This window comes from Ammospiza caudacuta, chromosome 21, assembly GCF_027887145.1.
Source record: "Ammospiza caudacuta isolate bAmmCau1 chromosome 21, bAmmCau1.pri, whole genome shotgun sequence".
Lineage (NCBI taxonomy): Eukaryota > Metazoa > Chordata > Aves > Passeriformes > Passerellidae > Ammospiza > Ammospiza caudacuta.
The window spans coordinates 4,958,976-4,980,912 of record NC_080613.1 but is presented as its reverse complement, the minus strand read 5'-3'; the positions used below and the strand labels follow the sequence as shown (position 1 = coordinate 4,980,912).

The following is a 21,937-nucleotide window of genomic DNA, read 5'->3' as shown; positions in this document are numbered from 1 at the left end:
GCGCGTGGAGCCGGGGACACGGACACGGACACGGACACGGACACGCACACGGACACGCACACGGACACGCACACGCAGCGCGGCCCCGCAGCGCGGCTCTGCGGCCAAACCCCGCCAACAAAGACCCCTCCGCCCCGCTCGCCGCCGCCCCCCCGGGATGTAGCCGGGCCGGGAGCCCCAGCGAGGCAGCGGCCCCGCCGCTCCGTGCCCCGCAGCGAGGCCGGGAGGCGGCGGGCTCACCGGCGCTGCCGCCACCATGGGCAAATCCAACAGCAAGTTGAAGCCTGAAGTTGTGGAAGAGCTGACCAGGAAAACGTACTGTGAGTGCCCGGGGGGCTGCCGGGGGGATGCCGGGGGTGCGGTGGGATCCGCGCTGTCCCCGGGCCGGTGCCGCGGCGAGCGGCGGCTCCTGCGGGGCCGCTCCCGGGGAGGGCGCAGGCTCGGCCGGGCTTTGTTGGAAGAATTCAGGGATTGGCCTGGGAGGAGGAAAAAACCCATAAGGCAGCAGAGACACGGAGAGGGGCAGCGAGCCAGGGGAACGCGCTGGGTTTTTACAAAAAACATCCTCCGTGGCCTATTTCTGAGCCTCCGGGAACGGCGGGGCCAGGGCCGCATCCTGCCCGCCCGGCGGAGCATCGCGCCCTCCGTCCCGCCCCCGGCCCTGCTCCGAGCATCCTTCCCCGGGCCCCGGTACCCAGGCTGGGCCCGCCGCGGGGGTTGTGGTGCCCGCGCTGCCTCCCCGGAGCCCGGCAGCAGCTCCCGGAGCAGGGTGCCGAGCCTCTGGGCGCCTTCCAAAGTTTGGGTGCGTTACTTGGAGGGGTTCCCTTTGTTTTTGCGCTCTGAAGTGGAGAGAAGAGCCCGACACCGGCGAGTTCGATATTTATCTGAGTATCTCAGTATCGGTTTAATAACCTGATTTTCTGAACGAGTGGCTTTCCCGTCTGGACCTCCACCGTAATCTAATTAACGTGGCTGGTGCCTCAGCCATCCAGTTTTAGAAAAATCATTTTTTTTCCCTGAAGAATGCACAAAGGAAACAAAGGCTTTGGTGGCTCAAGTTTGCCTCCCCGCTTGCAGGTCGCAGATATTCCCCGAACGTGCAGCAGACCTGCGAGCTCTCCCCTCTGTCATTGCTGCAGTCCCACGGCAGCGCTTACCCAAAAAGGCAATAGATTAGGATGCAGCAAGTTCTCCCATATGGAGAAGAGGCAATTCTGGTGCATTGCACAACCCTACACGCGGGGTTGCTCTGTGCCTGGCACAGCAGAGGCCAGGTGCTGGGGGCACGTCCGCAGTGCCCAGCCGGGTGTGATGGGAGCAGAGGTTGGGGTACCCCGGCTGGGCTGCCTCAGAGTGCTGGGGGGAGGGAGCCGTGAGAAGGTGGCGGTGCCAGGTGGGCACAGCCCCCGCTGGAGCTGAGCTGGGTTTGCTGTCCTCACTGCAGCTGTCGCCCACGGCGGGAGCAGCCGCGCCGGGCCAGGTGCCGGCAGTGCTGTGCTGCAATCGCCGCGGGCTTTGCAGCCGCTGTGCCGAGCTGGTCTCACATGGAGGGGGATCTGGGAGCTGCCAGCCCCAGCACAGCCCTGCCTGCTGGGGATCTCCTGTGTGCTGGGCTTTCTGCACACCTGAGGTGGCTTCTCTGCCCAGGAAGGTGCCAGCACCAGTGGGGCTGACATGGGGCACACAGGCAGTGCTGCCCCACGCCTCACTTGCAGCCAAAGCCAGCCAAACACAGTGCTGGTGAAACCAACATCTTTGGGCACAGGGATGTCTGGCTGGATAAGGCCCGCAGGTCATTGCTTTTTTGAATCACTTCATTCCCAACTTTCTGCTCCTCTCTTTTGGGTGCCCTCCTTTTGCTACTGCATCCTTTCCAAGAAAGATTGTGGTCCTCTGATCCCTCCCTCAATGAGTTTCCGGTCTGTCTGGAGCTTTCCTGCCTGCTCTGGACCTCTCACTGCCTTTTTTAAAAGGTTCCTGTACCTGTGCAGGTGAGGCAGCAGCACCCAGCAGCACGTGGCCCTTTGCATGGCTGGAGTGTGGTGCAGCATCCCAACGTGCCCCAGCAGCATGTGGCTGGTGTGTGGTGCCTGTCAGGGAGAGCTGTCACTGATTCCAGGGCCTGTTTGTGGAGCTCTGCTCCTTCCACCTCTCGTCTCTGGGATTAATTACTTTTGCTGTGCGCCTCTGCCCCTTCTCAGCAGCTGGCAAGGCAAGGCAAGCGTGCATTCCCTTGTCTGGTGAAGGCTTCACAGGGCCTTTGGTTTATCTTCAGACCATGGGAGATTGGAAAGATACCAATTTCCTTCTGTGTTTTGGGAAGCCAGGCAGAGGAGAGGCAGGTAGGAGGGCAGGGCTGTGCTGAGTACAGTGGGAGGAACTGATGCAGGCCCCTGTGCTGTGGCTGGTGGAACAGCTGGAGCAGGGGGCACACAAATCGTACACCCAAATCCATGGCCTGCTCAAGAATTTCTGGGGACCTGCTTGGAAAAGGTTTCTTTTCCACAGCATGTTGATCTTTAGGCACGTTTCTGGCAGACATGAGAGCATCCCTGGCCTGTGCTGCCTGTCCCGTGTCCTGCCACATTGCTGAGCAAGTGCTGTCTCTGCCCTGTATGTGGTGCTGTTCCTGCTGGTGCTCCAGCACATCTGGGCAGATGTCTCCAGCAGCCCAAGGTGATGGGAGCCTGCATTTGTGCCAGGGAGGTTCCTGTGGTGGTGTGAGCCGTGCCTGTGGTACGTGAGGGCTTCTCCCATGCTGGGATTTCCTTCCATTGCATCATTTTCTGCTTGTATGGATTTCCACACAAAACAAAGCAAATACCAAAAAGGCCCCTCTCAGTTCTGCAGGATCAAAGGGAAATGTCACCACCTCTCTCTGACCCACATAGCTTTTCTGCTAATTTATCTCATCCATGGCACACAGAGGACATCTGCTTCCCCTCAGTGCTCTTCAGTGCCTGGTGGCTTCTTGTGTCCCCTCTGAGCTCTCCATCTCCTATTTGTGGTGTTTCTCTGGCCTTGCCTCAGCTGCAGCAATACTGGGAAGAGAGGAGGTGGGAGCAGCCAGGAGAGGAGCAGGGGAAGGCTCAGGTGCCAGGGCAGCTGTGGAGAGGCAGGTTGAGCTGAGGATACTGCAGGGCAGCTATCAACGACCTCTGTGAGCTGTGAGAAATGTTTTCCTGTGTGCAGGCCATGCTGGGAGCTGGACATGGAAAGGCAGGAGCCTGGAAACCTCATCCCTTGGCTCCCCTCCCCACTCTGCTCCTGACTTCCAGTGCTGGGGGCCAGATTTTAATGGCACTTGGACACCTCAAGGCGCAGAAGGGCATCTTTGGAGGGCTGGCTGCCCAAGGCCTGTTGGGTTGGACCCATCTCCGTGTGCCTTTCTGTGTCTCTGGGCACCTGAATGCCCAGGAGTACCTGGCAATGCCAAGCTCCACCGTCTGCCAGGGCTGTTTAACCCTCCTTGGAGACCAGGCTGGTGCCACACAGGAGCGTGCAGGAGAAGTCAATGTTGAGTGATAACAATACTGAATAATAAATTATGTAATTCTTTGTGCTTTCATAGATCCTTTCATTGAAAAGTGCTTGATAACAATTAATTTATTAATCCTCCTGATGCCTCTTTGGGGTAGCTCAGAGGTGCAGTTTGGTGGTGTGTCCCAGGAGGTCCTGAGACTTGCAGGAACCACCATCCTCCCTGGATCACACCCTCTTCCCATGGGGATTTAAACCTGAGCTTGGGCCAGGAGCTCATGGTTTAAGGCCACAATGGGATTTGGGATTGTGTTTAAGAGCTTTGTGGGGCCACAGTCAGAGGGTTCTGCTCAGCTGGAGATTTATGGAGGTCCTGAGGTGTGTGGCTGCAGCCTGAATGAAGTTGTGGGAACACAAAACATGTCCTGGGTGGAAAGGACTTGGTGTGGGGTGAGAAATACAGTTCTGAGTGTCCCTACTCACAGCAGCACTCCCAGGCCAGGAACCCTTAAAACCATGAAACAGTTTTAAAAACGTGCGCTTGTTTCAGAACAGCACCTTTTAGCTCTTCTTTCCCAGTCATTCTGGGGAAGACTGGCTCTCAGGGTTCCCTTTGCACAGCTGTTGGTGGTGTCCAGACCCAGCTCAGTGTTATTTTAGAGGCTGCAATAGCTGAGCAATCAGGCATGCTCAGAGCTGTGCTGGTGCAGCAGCGTGGCTCTGGGGTCAAGATGGTTGGGGATGCTGCTCCTGGTGCTCCTGAGGCCACAGTGGGGCTCAGGTGAAGGTGTGGGAGCCACATTGAGGGTGCCAAAATGACAGCCAGGCTGCAGAGTGGATGTGAGGAAGATGCTCTTTTCCCAAGAACCACATCCCACCCACTGTGATCTATTTTGTGGATTTTTCAACTCACTCCAGCATCATCATTTTCTGCTCTTTCACAATAAGCCACAAAATTGGCTCCATTGCTCGACAGTAATGCAGGGAATTAAAGGGCATTAGTTTAAGAGCAAACTATAAACATATTGATTTGTAGTTACAGGGGAATGTGGTGGCGGGTGGAATTCTCTGGGAAAGGAAAGGAAGTTCTACGATTGCAGCAGTTTTCAGCCAGGAAAATGGATTGGTTCCTTGCTGGCTGAGCCAGGCTGGGGCTTTGCTCCATCATGCCACCACAGTGCTGAGGAAATGAGCTGGCTGGGGCAGTGGGCAGGAGCAGAGGAGGGACCTTGGTACCTCCCCCACTGCTGCTGGTTTATTTTTAGCCTCCAAAGTGTTTGGCCCCAGGCTCTGGGTATCTCTGCCAGGTTGGTTTGTGTTGAAATCCCTCCTGTTGCTCACCCAGCAGAAAGCAGGGTGAGCTGGCCCGGTGGCTACAGACCCATTATCCCTCAGTGGTAAGGGATGGGTGAGATTGTCACTGTGTGTACCTTTTAACAGGGCTTGGAGTGACAGAAATGGCTTCAAACTGACAGAGAGCAGGGTTAGATGGGATATCAGAAAGAAATTTTTCCCTGTGAGGATGGTGAGGCCCTGGCACAGGTTGCCCAGAGAAGCTGTGCTGCCCCATCCCTGGAAGTTTTCAAGGCTGGGTTGGTTTGGGGCACTGGGGATGGGCAGGAGGTACCAGAGGGATGCCCAGGGGCTGGGGTTTGTTTTGGGGCCTGGTTGTGCTGCAGCCAGAGCTGTGAAGGGTTTGCTGTGGTGCAGGTTCACTGCAAGGTCGATGTGGACCTGCTGTGCTGGTGCTCTGGAGGCATCTCCAGCTCCTCCTCCAAGACAACCCCAACCTGCTCCCAGTGAATCCAACCCAGGGCATCCCACATGCCCATGGACTTGGGGCTCCATAGATGCAAACAAAACAAGTTTTGGGGTTTCAGCAGCAAGCTTTGAGGAGTGCCTGCAGTGTCTGGGAGGTTCTTGCAGTGCCAGGGTGGGCAGGGGGAGCCATGACCAACACCCTGAGGGTTTCTCTGCGGCAGAGCAGAGCAGCTGTCCCTGCTGGCCACGCTCACTGCTGCTGCTCCAGCATCACAAGAATCACATTTCATTTATCCCCTGACATGTTAATGGATCTGCTTAACCACTCTCCTGACCTTTGCTGCTGCCGCTATAATTAAGGTTGTGAAACAAGAGGCTCTGAAGGCATCAAAGGCAGCGGCTGCTCCAGGGAGGAGCCTCCGGGCGCGCTCACTCCGATATCGGGGTGACATTTGTGGGGTCCCTTTGTTCCTCCTTCCCCTCCTTGTTCTCCTGGATGTTCCAGGGAGCTGGGTGTCAAGGGAAGGCAGGGGTCACACCCTGGGCAGGCGTGGCCATGGGGGCTGAGCCCTGGGCATGGTCTGTGTGATTCCATCACCGTTCCTGCCATGGGCTCCCCAGCACAGGGCTCTCTCCCCACACCTCCTGCTGGAAGTAGGGCTGCCTCTGCTTCATCCACCTGTTTCTGCAGCATCTTCTGATCGATGGCTGGGCCTGGTGGAGCTGCTCTGGGTCTCTGTGCCACCCCTCAGTGCACAGTGATGCCTGTAAGAGACCAGGAGGGCAGCAGAGGTGGCCCTGCTTTGCCTTGAGCATCCTCCTGACCTTCCCAAGGCTCCAGGGAGTGATGGCTGAGCCAGAGGCACTTCCTTCCTACTGGTCTGGAGGGGAGTTTTCTCCTCTGCCCAGGGCAGGAATTGTTCCTTGGGTTGGGGATGGCACCTTGGAGTGCCAGAGCACACTGAGATCCCTGTGGCCAAGGGGTGGATTTAAGCAGGTGGCAGGACACAGCTACCTCTGCTCCATCCCTGCTCCAGCAGCACTGGGAACCCTCTGCCCCTCCAGGCACTGCTGCATTGGCTCGTGGGGAAGCTGGGATTCAATCCTGGGATAGACCTGCCCCAGGCACCAGCTCCTGCTGTGGGGCTGCTCCAGCCTGGTTCATCATTTCCAAATGAAGGCACTGTCTTTGCCCTTCCTCTGCTGCCTTTGCTTCAAAGAACAACTTCTGCTTTTTCCCTAAACCCAATTTCCAAAGCCTAATGTCAGGCCCTTAAATATTTAATAAAGTCTAAAAAGGATTTCAGCTGCAGATTGGCTTTCCTGTTGGTACCAGCCCCGGGGGAGATGAGAGCTGCTCATGGACCTGTTTATCCAGCCTGGGAGCAAGGCAGACCACTAATGGCAATGCTGGTGAGGAGGGTGCCAAACACCCTGGTGCTGCTGTGAGCATTGCTCTGTGTCCCAGAGTAACAAATGACACCAATAACTCTGTCAGGCTCGAGCTCAAATGTCCTGGAGGTGCTGGTGATGCCCGTGTGTGATGGGGAGAGAAAAGCTGGGATGGGAATGTCCCACTGTGACAGGCAGGCAGCCCTGGCTGTGTTGGGGGCTGCTCCCAAATCCCTTGGGCGCATTGCAGGGATGGGCTCCCACACAGGGACACTCTGGTGTGTGGGTCATGTCCCAGGAGCAGGGATGGGCACGGGGTGAGCTGGGGGAACAGAGGTTGGGACAAGCTGGGAGCGGAAGGAAATGACATCAGTCACATTCCAGCTGTTTGCACAGGGGTGACCCTGGTGCCTCAGTCGTGTTTTAGTGCCCCTGCCCCAGAGCTGTCCCTGTGTCCCGGGGAGCAGGAGCAAAGCCCAGCCAGGGGTGGGGTGGTGGCCCCAGAGCTGGCAGAGATCACAGGACTAGGACATCATTAAGGAGTTCAACCTGAATTTGAATGACACCACATCATCAGGACCAAACTACCCAAATTTCCAAAGTGCTGACATGTGGTGTATCCTAAAAGTTGCTGTCATAAAACAGGGACCTGAGTGAGCTGTGGGTGCCCCAGGATGGGCTGATGGACAGTGCCAGGGGAGGACTGAGCCCGTGGCAGCCTGCAGGAGTTCACCCCATCCTTCCACCACCGTGCAGCTCCCGTGGGCACTGGGCTCTGTGCTGGAACTGGGGCCGTGCACTGGGAGATCCCTGTGCTAATGCTCAGCTGTCCCTGAGTGCTTCCCCCTGACTGCCCCAAACTGCACAGAGCCACCTGACAGCCCAGACTGCCAGGGGTGACCCCAGCCAGGCCTGGCATGCAGGGCACATTGCTCTATCTGCAGGGAGGTGCCCTAAACCAGGCAATTTTGGGGGCTGGATGAAATCCCCAGTGCTGCACTCACCTGCAACAGCGGCTGCCGTGCTCTTGGCTGAGGGTTCTGTAGGGACAAAGGCCAGGAATTGGGGATGATCCCCGAGGCTGGGATGTGTTTAGCTTAGCCCAGGTAACTCACTCTGCAGAGCCAGGGCCTGGCCCTGGCCTGTGCAAACCCACGGGACTCGCTGTGTCCCTGTTGGCAGTGTGAAATCTGCACTGAGTGCCTGCTGTACCGAGCTGTGGCCACTCTGAGGGACCAGAGGTGAGTTCTGCAGGGGCTGTTCAGAGCCTGATGCTGACTCTGTGACCCCAGGCTGGAGTGCAGCGGGGTGAGCACACACACACACACACACACACACACACACACACACACACACACAAAATGCTGAGCCGGGCAGGAGGGAGCGGGCACTCCTAATGGCTCAATATTAACATTGGGATGGTGTGAGAGTGTAGTTTGTATCAGATTGACGTTTAGAAAATTCTTAAATATGTTTTTGGCCGGGACGAGGGGCGGAGTGTGTTTGGCACGGACTGCAGGGTGTGCAGGGCCGCATGAGCACCCCGGGCTCGTCCGCATCGGCCCCGTTAATTCACGCATGGGCACCCGATTAACACACACATGAGCGCACAATTAATAATTTGCATACGAGCACCCAGCTGGGTTTATGCATGGCTGCCCAGCGAATTCCCGCTGGATTACACGCTGCTGCTCCGTGCATGAGCGCCCCGGCTGTTGATGCATGAGTGCCCAATTAATTGGCGCACGTGGCTGCAATTAGCTCATGCCTGAATGTCCAATTAATTTATGCATGAGCACCTGATGCATTCACACCTGAGTGCCCAATTAGTACGTGCACAAGTGTGCTATCTCCTAATTACACTAATTTACACATGAGTGCCCAATTAGCTCACGCAGGAGTGCCCAGCGAACGGACGTGTGACTGCTGAATTAATCCGTGCATGAGCGCTCTGTGAATTCATGAATGCCCAAAAATAAATGGATGCATGAGCCCCCAGCTGGTTCGTGCATGAGCGGCCCTTGCACTCTCGCTGCAGCACCCGGGCGGTTCATGCATGAGCACCCAATTAGTTCACCTAGAATTATGCATAATTTATGCACGAGTGCCCAATTAGCCCACGCATGATGTCCCGCTGTGTTTTTGCATGAGTGTCCCCTGGCTCAGGCATGGGTGCCCACTTGGTTCGTGCATAAATGCCCCATTCCTTCACGCCCGAGCACCCATTGTGGGTGTTTAATTCCCCCCGGCCTGGGCACTGCTCTGAGCACCCCTGGCTGGTTTAGGCAGCCCCAAACCCGATGGGAACCCCATTTTGGGGTGGGATGCTGGCTCCCCCAGACTGGGATGCCTGAGGACACTGTGAAGGAGCCACAGGACATCCCTGGAGGAAATAAATGCCACAGGACTGACCCAGTGTGTGCTGCTGGCACAGCCCATGAGCTGGCATGGTTGCAGTGCCCTGTGGCACTGAGAGAAGCATTTTGTGCCTGGAAATAATTAACTGGTTTCCCTGATAAGCTGCGGTGCCCCGCGGGATCAGAGGGGCAGCTGGGGCAAGGGGGAACCTGTGGGGGCTCAGGGGAGATTCCTCACTGCTGCTGTGTGGGGACGGTGCTTGCTGAGCCTCCGGGAAGCCAAACCTGCACCAGCACAGAGCCGTGCCCTGGTTCTGGTACGCGGGGCTGAGCTGGGTGTGCACAGCCCTGCTCAGGGCCAAACCCCTGCCCTGCACACAGGGGAAGGGACGTCGGCACAAAACAAGGCCTTGCACACAGGGGAAGGGATGTCGGCACAAAACAAGCCGCTGAAGGGCTGAAGCATCACATCCCTCCATCGCATCCCGCCGTGACCGGGGGTTCCTGAACCATTTGGATCCAGGTTCTACCGCCCCGCGGTCCAGCGAGCTCCCTGCGGCAGGGCAGGGATGAGGATTTGCAGTCCCGGGTCCCTCCTCTCCTCTCCTCTCTGCCTGGAGAACACAAATTAACCGGCTTGAGCACTGATTAACCAGAGCTGGTTCTTGCTGCAGTGGCAGCTGGCTGGTGGGAGGAGAGGGGGCCCGCGGAGGGCGGGTGGTGACGGAGCTGTCACTCCTCGCCTGTGCCACTGGCATTGATGGAGAGGTGGGGGAGAGGCCCGGGGGGGAGAACCAGGTACCGGCAGCTGCGGGGAGGGGGCTGCGGCTGCTCCGAGGCTCTGCCCTGTGTGAGAGAGACGCCGAAACCTTCCTCACTGAGGTGGGATAGGAAAGGAATAGACCAGCGGAGAGAGAGGGGCCTTGGATGGGGTTTGGCAATATGGGGCAGCTCCTGAGCCGCTCTGGGTGCCTGTCCCTGTCCCTGTCCCCGCTCCTGCCCTGAGTGTCCCATGTTCTCCCGTTCTTTGCGGGGCTGAGCGCTCGGGCCGGCGCCTGCGGGGCTGCGCTGGGGGCTCCGTGCTCGGCGATGCCTCTGCCAGCGCTGCGGTTCAAAACAAACGATAACGCTGCCTTTATTAGCGCCTTTCATCCCCGAGCAGCCCGGGGCACGCTGCTCCTAACGAGCTGCTGCGGGCACCATTTATAGCCCGGCCCTGGCTCGGGTGGGACCCGGCCATGCTCCGGTGAGGGGCTCTGGGGGGCTGCTGTGGGTCACCCCCTTGCTCTGGGGGGCTGCTGTGGGTCACCCCCTTGCTCTGGGGGGCTGCTGTGGGTCATCCCCTTGCTCTAGGGGGCTGCTGGGGGTCACCCCCTTGTTCTCGGGGGCTGCTGTGGGTCACCCCCTTGTTCTGGGGGATGCTGTGGGTCATCCCCTTGTTCTGGGGGGCTGTGTGGGCCATCCCCTCCTCTGGGGGGATGCTGTGGGTCACCCCCTTGCTCTGGAGGGCTGCTGTGGGTCATCCCCTTGCTCTGAGGGGCTGCTGTGGGCCATCCCCTTGCTCTGGAGGATCGGGGCACGCCTGGCCGAGGTTTATATGGCTGCAAATTGATGTGTGTGGGCTCAGCACCGCGCCGTGATCGATGCTGCGGGAGGGAAATGCAGCACAGGGAGTGCCTGTGAGCCCGGCTGGGCAATGCAGGACAGAGGGACAGCCCTGTCCCCAGCCTCGGGACAGCCACACACTCAGTAGCGTGTCCCCAAGGCTTCTGTGGCTGCAAGTCGGGTATTAGCATTCCTAATCGGCGCCACTGGAGTGTGACCCCAGCAGGGCTGGGAGGTGGCAGCCGGGGAGACATCACCTGTCCTGGATCATAACAGCAGGTGCAGGGAGGCAGGGACCGCTCAGCCACTGCATCAGGGCTGGCGTGGTTCCTCTGGGAACACTCTGCCCCTGGTCAGACGGGAGGTTTGGTGGCCGTGGAGGGGCGAACCCCGAGGTGGGTGTTTTTCCAAGGCCTGGGAGATGAGGCCACGCTCCCACCCCAGGACAAACCCCACGGATTCCCCACACCCAGAGCTGGAGGAGAGGCACCGGTTCCAGCGTGCTGGAGGAGGGATGGGCTCCGTGTGGCTCCATGCCAGGATGCACATTAGCAATTCCCTCCTCGGGAGCCCCGTGCTGATTCCCAGCCTGGCACCTGAGCGGTTCCCCCGTCGGAAAAGCCTCTCCTGGGAGCTTCACACATCTCCTGCAGCACGGCACGAGGGGAGCTGGCTCCGGCCCTCCCTCCCGAGCTGGCATTACCAGCATTTCTCCCGAACTAAAAAAAGCACAAATTTCTTAATTGTTTCCTGCTGGAGTTGAAAGGCAGCTCCCGGGCCCAGAATAGCTCGGTGGGGGAAAAGCAGCCGAACAAGAGAGAGCAGGAGGCAATTTGCCTGGAGGGGCTGAGCCGAGCTCTGAGGCTGCTGCTGCGCTGCATTTTGCCTGCCCCGAGGGCTCACCCTCATCCTCCTCCTTCCACCTGCCCTCCTTGGTGCCTGTGGGTGCCTGGGCCTGCAGAGCTGGTGCCTGGGGCATCCCCTGGGCATCCTTAGGGTGGAGGTCATGGTATCTCAATGCAGGTGAGGGCAGGGAGGTGTGCTCCTCTTGGAGATGTCACTCAGCATCTCTCTTGGAAGGACGCTTCTGTGCAACCTTTTATTGGTTTTTGGGAGGGGGAAATCCCTTGGAACTGCTGTGATTGATGTTTTAGCCCACCCCAGCCCGGCTGCTGGATGCAGTGTGTCCTTCCTGCCTCCCTCCTGCCAAGAGACTGCTGTGTGCCCAAACCAAACAGCCTCCAAATCCCTGCTGTGGCACTGCCAAAGCCCTCCATGTCCTTCATCCCAGATGATGAGCATCCCTGTGCCTGTGTCCCCTGTCCTGGGGAGCTGCTGTCTGACACCCCATGGTGCTACAGAGGGTGCTGCTTTGGCTGAACCCCAGGGAAAATGGGGAATTGAAGGATCTGCCCCTCCAGCGACCCCAGTGCTGGGCTGGAGGGACGCTCCAATGCGTGGGGACAGCCTTGGGCACAGAAATTCCTGCTGACAGGGATGCAGGAGCCAGAATCCAGCTGGTGATGGGGTGGGGGCTGTTGTGTGCCCTCCTCCTGCCCCAGCCCTCACCTCTGAGCTCTGCACCTTCCGCCAGGCGCGTCACAAATCTTCCCGATGGAAAATTGCTTGCTTTATTTTTCTTGCCATCCAAGGTAATTGGCATCTGTTGGTGTGTCCTCGGTCTCTATTTTTATCGGCCGTTTGCACATTGACATCTCCACTCGCCTCATTATCCCCGCGCCTTTCAGACCCGCGGCTCTTTTATCGCTATTTAGATGCAAAGGAAATGACAAAAGAGGCCGTTCCCCCCTGTGCCCACCTGCTGGCACCTGTGGGGAGGCTCAGGCACAGCTCCTGCACTGGGACACGCGGTGACAAGTGCCAGCCCTGCCCAGCATCCCTCAGAGCCTTCCCTCTGCTGAGGGCATCGTTCATCTCAGCAGCTGCCCCGTGGTGGGGACTCTTGGGGTTGCCAGTGCTGTGTGTTTGCTAGTTTGTTGTATTTTGGGGGTTTTTCCAGAGCCCAGTGTGCTGGGATGGGTTTGAGGATGTTTATCCAGGGACTGCTGGTACCTGGGGGATGCCAACCCTGCGCCCACCTCCAGTGTGCCAGTGCCAGGCAAGTCCCTTCCCTGAGCTGCCTCCAGGCAGATGTTTTTGGGGATGTTTTGGCTCTGGGAAGATGAAGCAGCAGGGCCAGATCCTCCCCAGGCATGATCAGCTTGTCCCCTTCATGTTCCTTCATGGCTCTGCACTCCCTGGGTACAACACAGGGAGATTCCCTGGTTTTGGGTGTCCCCAGCACCTGCAGCCCCGGCCCCATGCACCGCCTGGGCTGGCCCAGGCTGTGCCTCAAAAGCATTTTCTGCCACATGGGGAAAGCTTGGCAGCTCATGGAGCAAGTGAGCCCTGGGGCATCCTCCAGGGAATTCATGGCTGGGAGCCCCAGTGCATTCCCCAGGGAATTCACTGATGGCAGTGCAGAGCGCTGCAAAAGCTGGCACTGCAAAAGCACTGAATTTCTGTCTCTTTTTTTCTCTTTTCTCCTGTTTTCTCTTGCAGTCACAGAGAAGGAGGTGCAGCAGTGGTGAGTGCCCGCCGTGGGGGTGAGCTGGGGCACGGGGCTGTGGGCAGGGGACAGGAGCTGGTGGCACTCAGCCACCCCACTGCAGGGCAGGGTGGGACATGCAGGAGGTGTGGGCAGGTGCACCTGTGTTGGGGTGCAGGTGCTGCATCACAGAGGGGAGAGCAGAAAACAGAGGGGTTTTCCTGGTTTTTCTGTGCAAGGGCTGGGTTCTAGTGGCTCTTCCCTCCCCCTGTGAGCAGCCAAAGCGTGTGGGGACATGGGGACTGTCCAGCTGGTGACTGGTGCAGGAGGCTGCTGCTGTCCCTTTGGCAGCAGAGGCTCTCAGGGTAGGATTCACAGTTTCTCTCACTCCATCCCCTCCGCCCCACCGAACACAGCGCCCTAGAAAAGCCACTGCTTCCCTTTCATCTCCCTGTCCCACCAGTCAAGGTTTGCTTTCTTTATCTGTCTCTGCTCCTTCCCCCCCGCGATGAGTCATAGCTGCAGCAGATGAAGAAGATGTCACCGGCGCTTCTTCGCTTTCCCACCTCGCCACCCCCTTCCCCTCCTCCTCCAGCCCTTGTCCCGCTGCAGCGGGCGCCTGACAGATCTGGGCGAGGGCTTGCATAACATCCCCGTACCCCACGTGGTGCCCATGTGGTGCCACATGCTCCCTCCGTGCCCCCTGCACGGTGCCCACACCCACGGAGCCACCGAGCCCCTTCCCTCCGGCCCAGCTGTGCTTTCCAGCCCTGTCCAGCCTGGAGCTGGCACCGAGGGCTTTTGGGTGGTAAAGCATTGATGGGTTTTGGGAGTGACCTGGGCTGTGCCACCTGAGGACACAGGAACCTCGCTGAGTGCTCCAGCTCCTCTGAGCAGCTTTCATTTGGGGTGGTGCAAAAATTGTCACAGAATATCCTGAGTTGGAAGGGACTCACAAGCATCAGCATAAATCCAACTCCTGGTTCTGCACATGCCAAGAATCCCATGTCCCTGTGACTATTGTCCAAACACTTCTTGACCTCTGGCATGCTTGGTGTCATCACCACTTCCCTGGGGAGCCTCTTCCAGTGCCCAGCCACCCTCACAGACCTCAGTGGTCGCTGTGCCATTGTTTTTTACCAGGGCACAGCTGCAGCGTGGCATCACTGCCAGACCTGGCTGGGCAGTGGGTCCCTGTCACCTCCCATGTCCCAGTGTTCAACACAAGCCTGGTTGTGGCCCCTGTGGGCTGGCAGCAGGTTGGAGCAGTGCAGTGGGCATCACTCGGTGTCACTGGTGCCACTCACTGCTTGTGTCATCACTTGGTGTCACTGGTGCCACTCACTGCCTGTCCCCTCTGCCACCCTCACTGTGGTGCCCACAGGGACCTCATCCACAGGGCTGGGGTGCTGTGGGTGGGTGATGGGAGTGATGGTGTTCACAGGGGTCAGAGGATGAGGGAAGAGATGAGGATCTGACTCCATGTTTCAGAAGGCTGATTTATTATTTTATGGTATATATTATATTAAAACTATACCAAAAGAATAGAAGAAAGGATTTCATCAGAAGGCTAGCTAAGAATAGAAAATGAATGATAACAAAGGCTTGTGACTGAGACAGTCTGGACATCTGGATTGTGATTGGCCATTAATTAGAAACAACCACATGAGACCAATCACAGATGCACCTGTTGCATTCCACAGCAGCAGATAACCATTGTTTACATTTTGTTCCTGAGGCCTCCCAGCTTCTCAGGAGAAAAAATCCTAAAGAAAGGATTTTCCAGAAGATATCCTGGCTACAGATGGGAGTGACACAGGGAGCACCTGGGGACCTCCCCAGCTCCAGCCCACTGCAGCACTGGGGAGAGCCTCCCAAATCAGTGGGGAGCCCTCCTGGGCCCATGCTGTGCCCTCCCTCCCCAGGTACAAGGGCTTTATCAAGGACTGTCCCAGCGGGCAGCTCGACGCCGCCGGCTTCCAGAAGATCTACAAGCAGTTCTTCCCCTTCGGAGACCCAACCAAATTCGCCACCTTTGTTTTCAATGTCTTCGATGAGAACAAAGTAAGTCTGGGATCCAGAGCTGGGTCCAGAGCGGTCAGGGCTGGGCTCACGGTGGTGGTGGGTTGGGTTTGGGATGTGTCTGCCTGGCACTGAAAGAGCAGAATATTCCAGTGCTTCCCGGGGTGTGAAATTGCAGTGGTGCAGCTGGAGTGACCCCCTGTGCTTATTTTAGTTGGGGAGAATCATGTGGGGAAGGGCAGTGAGGTGGCAAAGCAAGAAAGGAGAAGTGGTGTTCTGGTGCCCTGACAAAAGCCCATTCCTGTGGTACCCCCTGCATTCCAGAGCTGCTCCTGCTGGGATGTTCTGGGTACCAGCAGCTGGATCACAGTGCTGGGGATAAACGTGCATCACTCCTCGCTCCCTGCTGCCTTTTGGGATGTGCCCCCCGAGGGCACCATGCACAGGGAGGGAGGACTGCACCATGGGCAGGCAGGATTTTGCTGGGCAGGAGTGGCCTCAGCAGCCTGACCCCTCCTTTCCTCGCCCAGGATGGGAGGATCGAGTTCTCAGAGTTCATCCAGGCGCTGTCGGTCACCTCCCGGGGCACGCTGGACGAGAAGCTGAGGTGTAAGTGCTGCCCAGGGGCTGCTGCTGGGCTCAGCCCCACAGGGTGCTGGGTGTGTGTCCATGTCCAGGGTGGGGCCTCAGTCCCAGCCCCTTGGGCTGCTCTGTCTCACAGGGGCGTTCAAGCTGTACGACCTGGACAACGATGGATACATCACGAGGAACGAGATGCTGGACATTGTGGATGCCATTTATCAGATGGTGGTAAGAGGGGCAAGCAGGGCGTGCTGGGCTGGAGCTCGGCTCTGTGGGAATGCTGAAACACCCCCAGTTCCTTCTTTGGCCTCTTTTGGTGGGGGTTGTGACCATCGTGGCCATCATGGCCAGGGCAGTGTCTGGATCTGGTCCTGAGGGTGGTTCTGGTGCCAGTGTTGTCCCCTTGCACCCTGTCCTGATGTGTGTGGGGGGACAATCCTCACCTGGGGACACCCTCCAGGCAGGGCACACGTGGCTGTGTGACCTGGCCCTGTCCTGCTGCTGCAGGGGAACACAGTGGAGCTTCCTGAGGAGGAGAACACACCAGAGAAGAGGGTGGATCGGATTTTTGCCATGATGGACAAGGTGAGGATGCTTGAGGGTTTTTCCCCTGTGCCCAAGGGGTTTAGGAGGTGCTGTGGGTGCCTTTGCTGCATCTTGACTCCTGCAGGTGCCTTCTTGTCCTACCAACACAATATCCCAGCTGCTGCCAAGGTCACTGTGGGATACTCAAATCCTTCTGGGATCCCTGTGTCCATTCCAGGGTCACTGTGGGATGCCCACATCCCTCTGGGATCCCTTTATCCATTTCTGGATCACTGTAGGATACCCACATCCCTCTGGGTGCCTGTACCCACTTCAGGGTCACTGTGGGATACCCACATCCCTCTGGGATCCCATTTCAGGCTCTCCAGGGTGGCATTGTCCCCTCCATGGGTGACTCAGTGGGGAAACCGAGGCTGAGGCAGCGGGGTGGGGAGGGCGCATGGGCTGGTGTGGCCGTGCCGGGTGCTCAGCTGGGTGCAGCAGTGCAGTGACAGGAGTGTTTTGCAGAATGCAGACGGGAAGCTGACGCTGCAGGAGTTTCAGGAGGGCTCCAAGGCCGACCCCTCCATCGTGCAGGCGCTCTCCCTCTACGATGGGCTCGTATAGTCCCGGGGCCGAGCGGAGGTGAGTGAGTGCAGCCCCAAATCCCCCATGCCCACCTCCCCCAGAACAGGCAGCTGATTCTCCTCTGCTGGAGCAACAAAACCTGGATATCCCCCCAAATGCAGCCAGGGGGAATGCTGCCCCCATTCTGATGGGTTTCTCCCAGTATCACAGATCCCCCTGAGACCTGATCCCACGGAGATGGAAAGGTTTGCCTGCAGCACAGCTCGTGCCCTCAGCAGCAGATGTGGCTGCACAGGAGGCAGGGAGGCAGCTGGTGTGCTGGGGGCATGGGGACACTCCAGAGACAGATTATATTAAATGGTTTATTTATCTTTTATCTTATTATATTATGCCCTGGAGCTGGTTTGGCACGGCAGTGCCAGGGACACTGGTTCACAGCATCATACAGGTGCTGGGCTGAGCATCCCATGGTCCTTTCTGTGTTCTGTGGAGCTGTGCAGAGTCCCTTGCAGTGTTTTTGGTCATCACAGTCCAGGAGTGTGCTGGGGGTGGGATGCTTTTAACCCCACTGGAGTTTTGTGATTTTCAATATCTGTTCTGTTTCCTGAGATGGTGCTGCCCTGAGATGCCCACAGGGATTTCTGGCCGTGCTTCTCACCCCGTTTCCCTTCTCCCCGCCTCTCCTGCAGATGCCTGGGGGAAGATGCTCTCCGTGCCATCCGACCACCGCCGTGCGAAGCTTGCCTGTCCCTCCCGGCCTCCCTTTCTGTCCTGCGAGCAAGGAGTGCCCTCAAAGCGCGAGCTCAGCCCTCTCCGCGCTCCGAACCAGCCGCTGCCATCGCCAAACTCCGCTTTTCCCGAGCGCTCCCCGCGCCAGGGCCGGGTCTGGGCGGCAGCGCGGAGCTCGGGGAGCGCTGGGGCATCGCCGCGGGCAGAGCCCCCTCGAGCCCCTCTGCTCCCTTTGCCCACATCTCCGGGTGGCACCGCGGATGCGCCGGCGGGGAGGAGCCCCAAGGTACCGGGGAGGCACCGACGGCCATTGGGGACAGAGTCCTGGCGTCACCCGCGACGCCGCTGGCAGCCCGGCTCGGCTCACTAGGGATATATATTATATTATTATTTTATTTTTTCTGTGAGACAGTATTGTGCTTTTTTTTGGTTTGGTTTTGTTTTGTTTTGTTGGTTTTTTTGTTTTTTTTTTTTTTTCCCCCCCTTCCGGTGGAAAAAAAGTGAGGCTTTTTTTTATATGCCTATCTCGACGATCGATATCCTTATTTATTTGTTGTAAATGTTGCTGCTGTGTTTTGTCTCTCGTGTGTGTGTGTGTGTCCACCCACCCAGGTGAGGATTTGTAAGGTTTACATGCTCGTACACTATTGCGGGGACCCGGGAGCCTGCAATAACAATGAAGCCAAAAATCTGCCTTCCCCCTCTCCTCCCACCCCTCACATCCCGAGCTCCGTGGGCTGGCTGCTGTTTGGAGGGGATGCTGTAGCTTCTTTTCCTCTCCCTGTTCCCCCGTTCCCTGCATTTTCCTGTTCACCCTCTGGGGGCTCAGTGAGGGCTCACTCAGCCCAAACTCTGAGCAGACCAAGCTTCATCCCTCAGCTGGGCAGGGTGAGGAAACTGCTGGGCACCAGAACATCCCTGTTTCCTTCATTCCCTTCATTTTCTCACTGCATGAAAAAGTATTAATGGAGCCCAGAGCTGGGTTTTGCTTTCAGGCAGATTCCTTTGCTGTGTTCTGCTTTGCAATGGTGGGAAGGTGTTTGGTGGTGGCTGTGACCCACCCTGTGTGCCCGAAGGGCAGCTTTGCTCTGTCTGGCTGGGACAGGGTGACAGGGGAGTGCCAGGCTGGGCTGAGCACAGCTCAGGGTGTCTCCTTTCCCCACCACTCCCATAGGACATGGGAGGATTTGCTGTGACCCCAAATGGAGCTGCTCGTGTCCTCCTTGGAGGAGGCAAAGGGCTGGGAATTTACACCTGGGGACACTGAGCTGCAGCCTCAGGCCTGCAAGGCCCCTCCAAACTCCATCAGCACCCAGCTCCCCTCTGGGATGTGCCCCCAGCTCAGCCCACACCGTGGGGCACAGTTGGCATCTCTGCTGGAGAAAAGGAGAGCTGTGAAAAAAAGGAGATTTGTGAAAAGGGGAGCTGTGCATTCCCTCAGGAGCAGAGTGCAAGAAGCCTCTGGGGCCCCTGAAGCCACCCTGGGGCCTCACCCTCCCATCTCTGGCCCAGCTGATGGCAGCAGCATCTTCCCACCCAGCTGTGTCCCAGCTGCTGTGGCTGAGCCCAGACACAGGACTGTCCCCTGGCAGGGGCAGGTGACATCTGCCTGTGGGGGACAGTGTGACAGTGTCTCACCATGCAGGAGACAAGGTGGTGCCCCAGCATTTCCTGAGTCCTCCTGGCATGGCAGGGACAGATGTCCCAGCCAAGGGGTGCTGGTTCTTCACCGAGCAGCCCCACTCCCCAGCTTTGGGATTTTGTGCTTGTGGAACTTCTTGATGCCCATAAAAACCACCTTTCCCATCCCCACGGAGACTGACCTCACATCCACGTGCAATATTTCTGCCTCTGCTGCAGTTCCTGCCCTGAGGATGCCCCTGTTTCACTGTGGGGGTGCTTCTGGAGGGGGTCCCTCACTCACTCCCATGGAAACCTCCTTCTCCTTGTTGCTCTGTGGCCAAAATGCAACTCTCTGGGGTAGGTTTTTGCAGTGCCTGCAACTTGTTGAATGCTCATCTGCCAGACTGGTCCCCTCCTGGTGCCAATCAATGTTCCCAATGAATGTGACACTGCTGTAATCACCTCTGCTGATGAATGATGGCCCCTGCCACGTTTGACAGAGTTCCCAGGCAAAGGCAAACCTCATTCACTCTGACACTGTTCCCCTGGAAATCTTTTAATTTTTGGAGGACTGTCATGGGTTGAGCTCCATCAGTGCCCACAGATGTGTCCCCAGGGATCAGCCCTGCCAGGGCTCCTGGCACACTGCATTTTGCCCCAGTGTTCCCCCTTGGCTGTGGATTTGGGACCCTGGCTTGGATGCTCTTTGTCCCACTTTTGGGGAGCACTGAGGGCCCCCAATTCCTCCTGACCACCACCAGGATCTGCAGTGTCTTGGTATCACTGAGAATAAGGCTTGGAGCATCTCGTGCTTGGAAATGTCAGCCTTAACCTCCTCGTGCCTCAGTTTCCCCTCAGTGGAGCGGCTGGGGTGAGCCCTCCCCTCTGAAAGCAGTGTGGGGTCTGTGCTGGGTATGGCTCAGGGCTGTGGGCACGGGGCTTGGCAGGACCCACCGGGCACTGCAGGACAGCAGGAACAGTGCAGGGAACGCTGGGTTTGTCAGTGGGTCTGTAATCCCAGCCTTGTCTCACACCTGCTCACGATGGAACAGGCAGCAAGCCCTGGTTTGTCTCTGTTTGTGCTCGGGTTCCTGGTGCCTGTCCCAAACAGAGCCCTGGCCATGGGAAGGGGGCCCACAGCACAGCCAGGCAGAGGTGAGGCTCCAGCCCTGGTCACTGTGGCATGTGCCCCCTCTCATTTGTCCCTGTCAGTGTTGCCCCATTAAATGCCATGTCTGTACTTTCCTTTCTTTTCACTTTTCTGTCTGTGTGCTGACTGTTGCTGCTTTGTGTCCGTCTTTCCTTGAGCTCTGGGGCTGGGCTGGGCTGAGCTGTTTCCCCCAGGAGCAAGAACGTGGGAGGGGGCTCTGGGGGCAGATTCCCCCCCATGCCCTCTCCTCACAGCACAAACCAGGACCCAGGAGAGAGAGAGAGAAGGGAAGGGTTTTTCCCTTAATTTAATTAATGCAATTTATAACGAGACCAGGCTGGTCCCAGGAGCGCTCTCCACTGGGTTGGTGCAGGGGGGTGTTTGCTCATGGGGGACCCCAGCCCCTGTTTGTGCCAGGTGCCAGCTGCATCTCACCCTCCATCAGAGGAGCCTGTTGATTCTTCCTGTGCCATCAGGACACCCCATTCCTGTGGGATGGGAGGATCCCAGCCCAGGTCACTGCTCCTCACTGGGATGCAGGGATGCAGCTCCCAGAGGGTGGAATTGTCCTGGGGTCTTGGGATCTGGCTTTGAGCCCCTCTTGGAGTAGGGCCAGGCATGGTGTGGGGGCAGTGAAATCACTGGCAGAGCTGCCCCCTTGCCATGTATTTAGGGCTGGAGGTCATTTGGGTGGGCTCACTGTCCCCATCCAGGGGGGAGATTTAGTGAGAGCACCTTTCACCTGTCCTCCCCAAGGGCATTGGAGGGGAGGGTCTGGCTGGGACAGAAATAAGGGCTGAGGGCAAAGCAGGGAGCTGATGGCTCCAGCCTCAGTGCACAGTTCTGGGGTCTCAGTTCCACATTTCAGCCCTGCCCATTCCAGCAGCGCTGCAGCAAAACCATCCTTCCCTTCTCTCTCTGCTCCCCTGGCCACCAGCCCTGGGCTGGGTGCCCTGTGCCAAGGGGTGAGCCCTGCCCCGGGGGTGGCTGAGCCCTGGGCTGGGAAGCAGCAGCTCCAGCAAAGAGCCTTGTTTGTGGAGATGAAGCCTGTGTGTGTCTCGGCTTGCATGCCCCGCTGCCTTGTCTTGAGATGAATTCAAGAGCAAACCAAGCAAATGAAACAGTTTAATAACAGAACAAAACAAAACCCAGGAACTTTGTGACAGTGGAAATAAAAGCTTAATGACAGTAATGAAGTGGCAGTGGTTTGTGATGTGCTGTGGGATATGGGGGGGATCATGGGGGTCCCCAAAGATGCCCTGGCACCTGGTGGGGCTGGGGGCTGCCCTGGCACCTGGTGGGGCTGGGGGTGCCACTGTCCTGTGTCCCAAGCCCAGGGCAGTGACGGCACCAGCACAGGTGTAAATAGGGATGCCCTGGGCTCTGTGGGCAGGCACTGTGCCCACACTGTGATGAGCTGCCAGGAATCAGCTCCAGGCATCCCATACAGGGCTTTTCCCACCTCCTTTTACCCAGACACAGCTTTCCCTGCTGGGTCCCATCCTCACACAGTGCCTGCACCCCTTTTTCTTTGTGCAATGAAGACACAGCCATGGGCTCCGTCCCTGTCCCCTC

The 21,937-nt window shown here is 57.9% G+C and overlaps 1 protein-coding gene across 1 annotated transcript; it reads left to right on the top strand.

Moving 5' to 3' along the window:
- The first annotated feature begins 20 nt into the window (after nt 1-20).
- On the top strand, nt 21-21,523 carry NCS1 (neuronal calcium sensor 1). The gene is made up of 8 exons (XM_058818085.1): nt 21-320; nt 13,158-13,182; nt 15,069-15,207; nt 15,696-15,774; nt 15,887-15,975; nt 16,255-16,332; nt 16,801-16,917; nt 17,550-21,523. The coding sequence occupies exons 1-7, from the start codon at nt 257-259 to the stop codon at nt 16,897-16,899; spliced, it is 573 nt and encodes a 190-aa protein (XP_058674068.1). The 5' UTR covers nt 21-256; the 3' UTR covers nt 16,900-16,917; nt 17,550-21,523.
- The last annotated feature ends 414 nt before the right edge of the window (nt 21,524-21,937 follow it).

Excerpts from the sequence above, each read along its gene's own strand:
- NCS1 (XM_058818085.1), top strand. The coding sequence starts at position 257 with ATGGGCAAATCCAACAGCAAGTTGAAGCCTGAAGTTGTGGAAGAGCTG. Across the intron at positions 13,183-15,068 it reads GAGAAGGAGGTGCAGCAGTG|GTACAAGGGCTTTATCAAGG; the intron begins GTGAGTGCCCGC and ends CTCCCTCCCCAG. Across the intron at positions 15,208-15,695 it reads ATGTCTTCGATGAGAACAAA|GATGGGAGGATCGAGTTCTC; the intron begins GTAAGTCTGGGA and ends TTCCTCGCCCAG.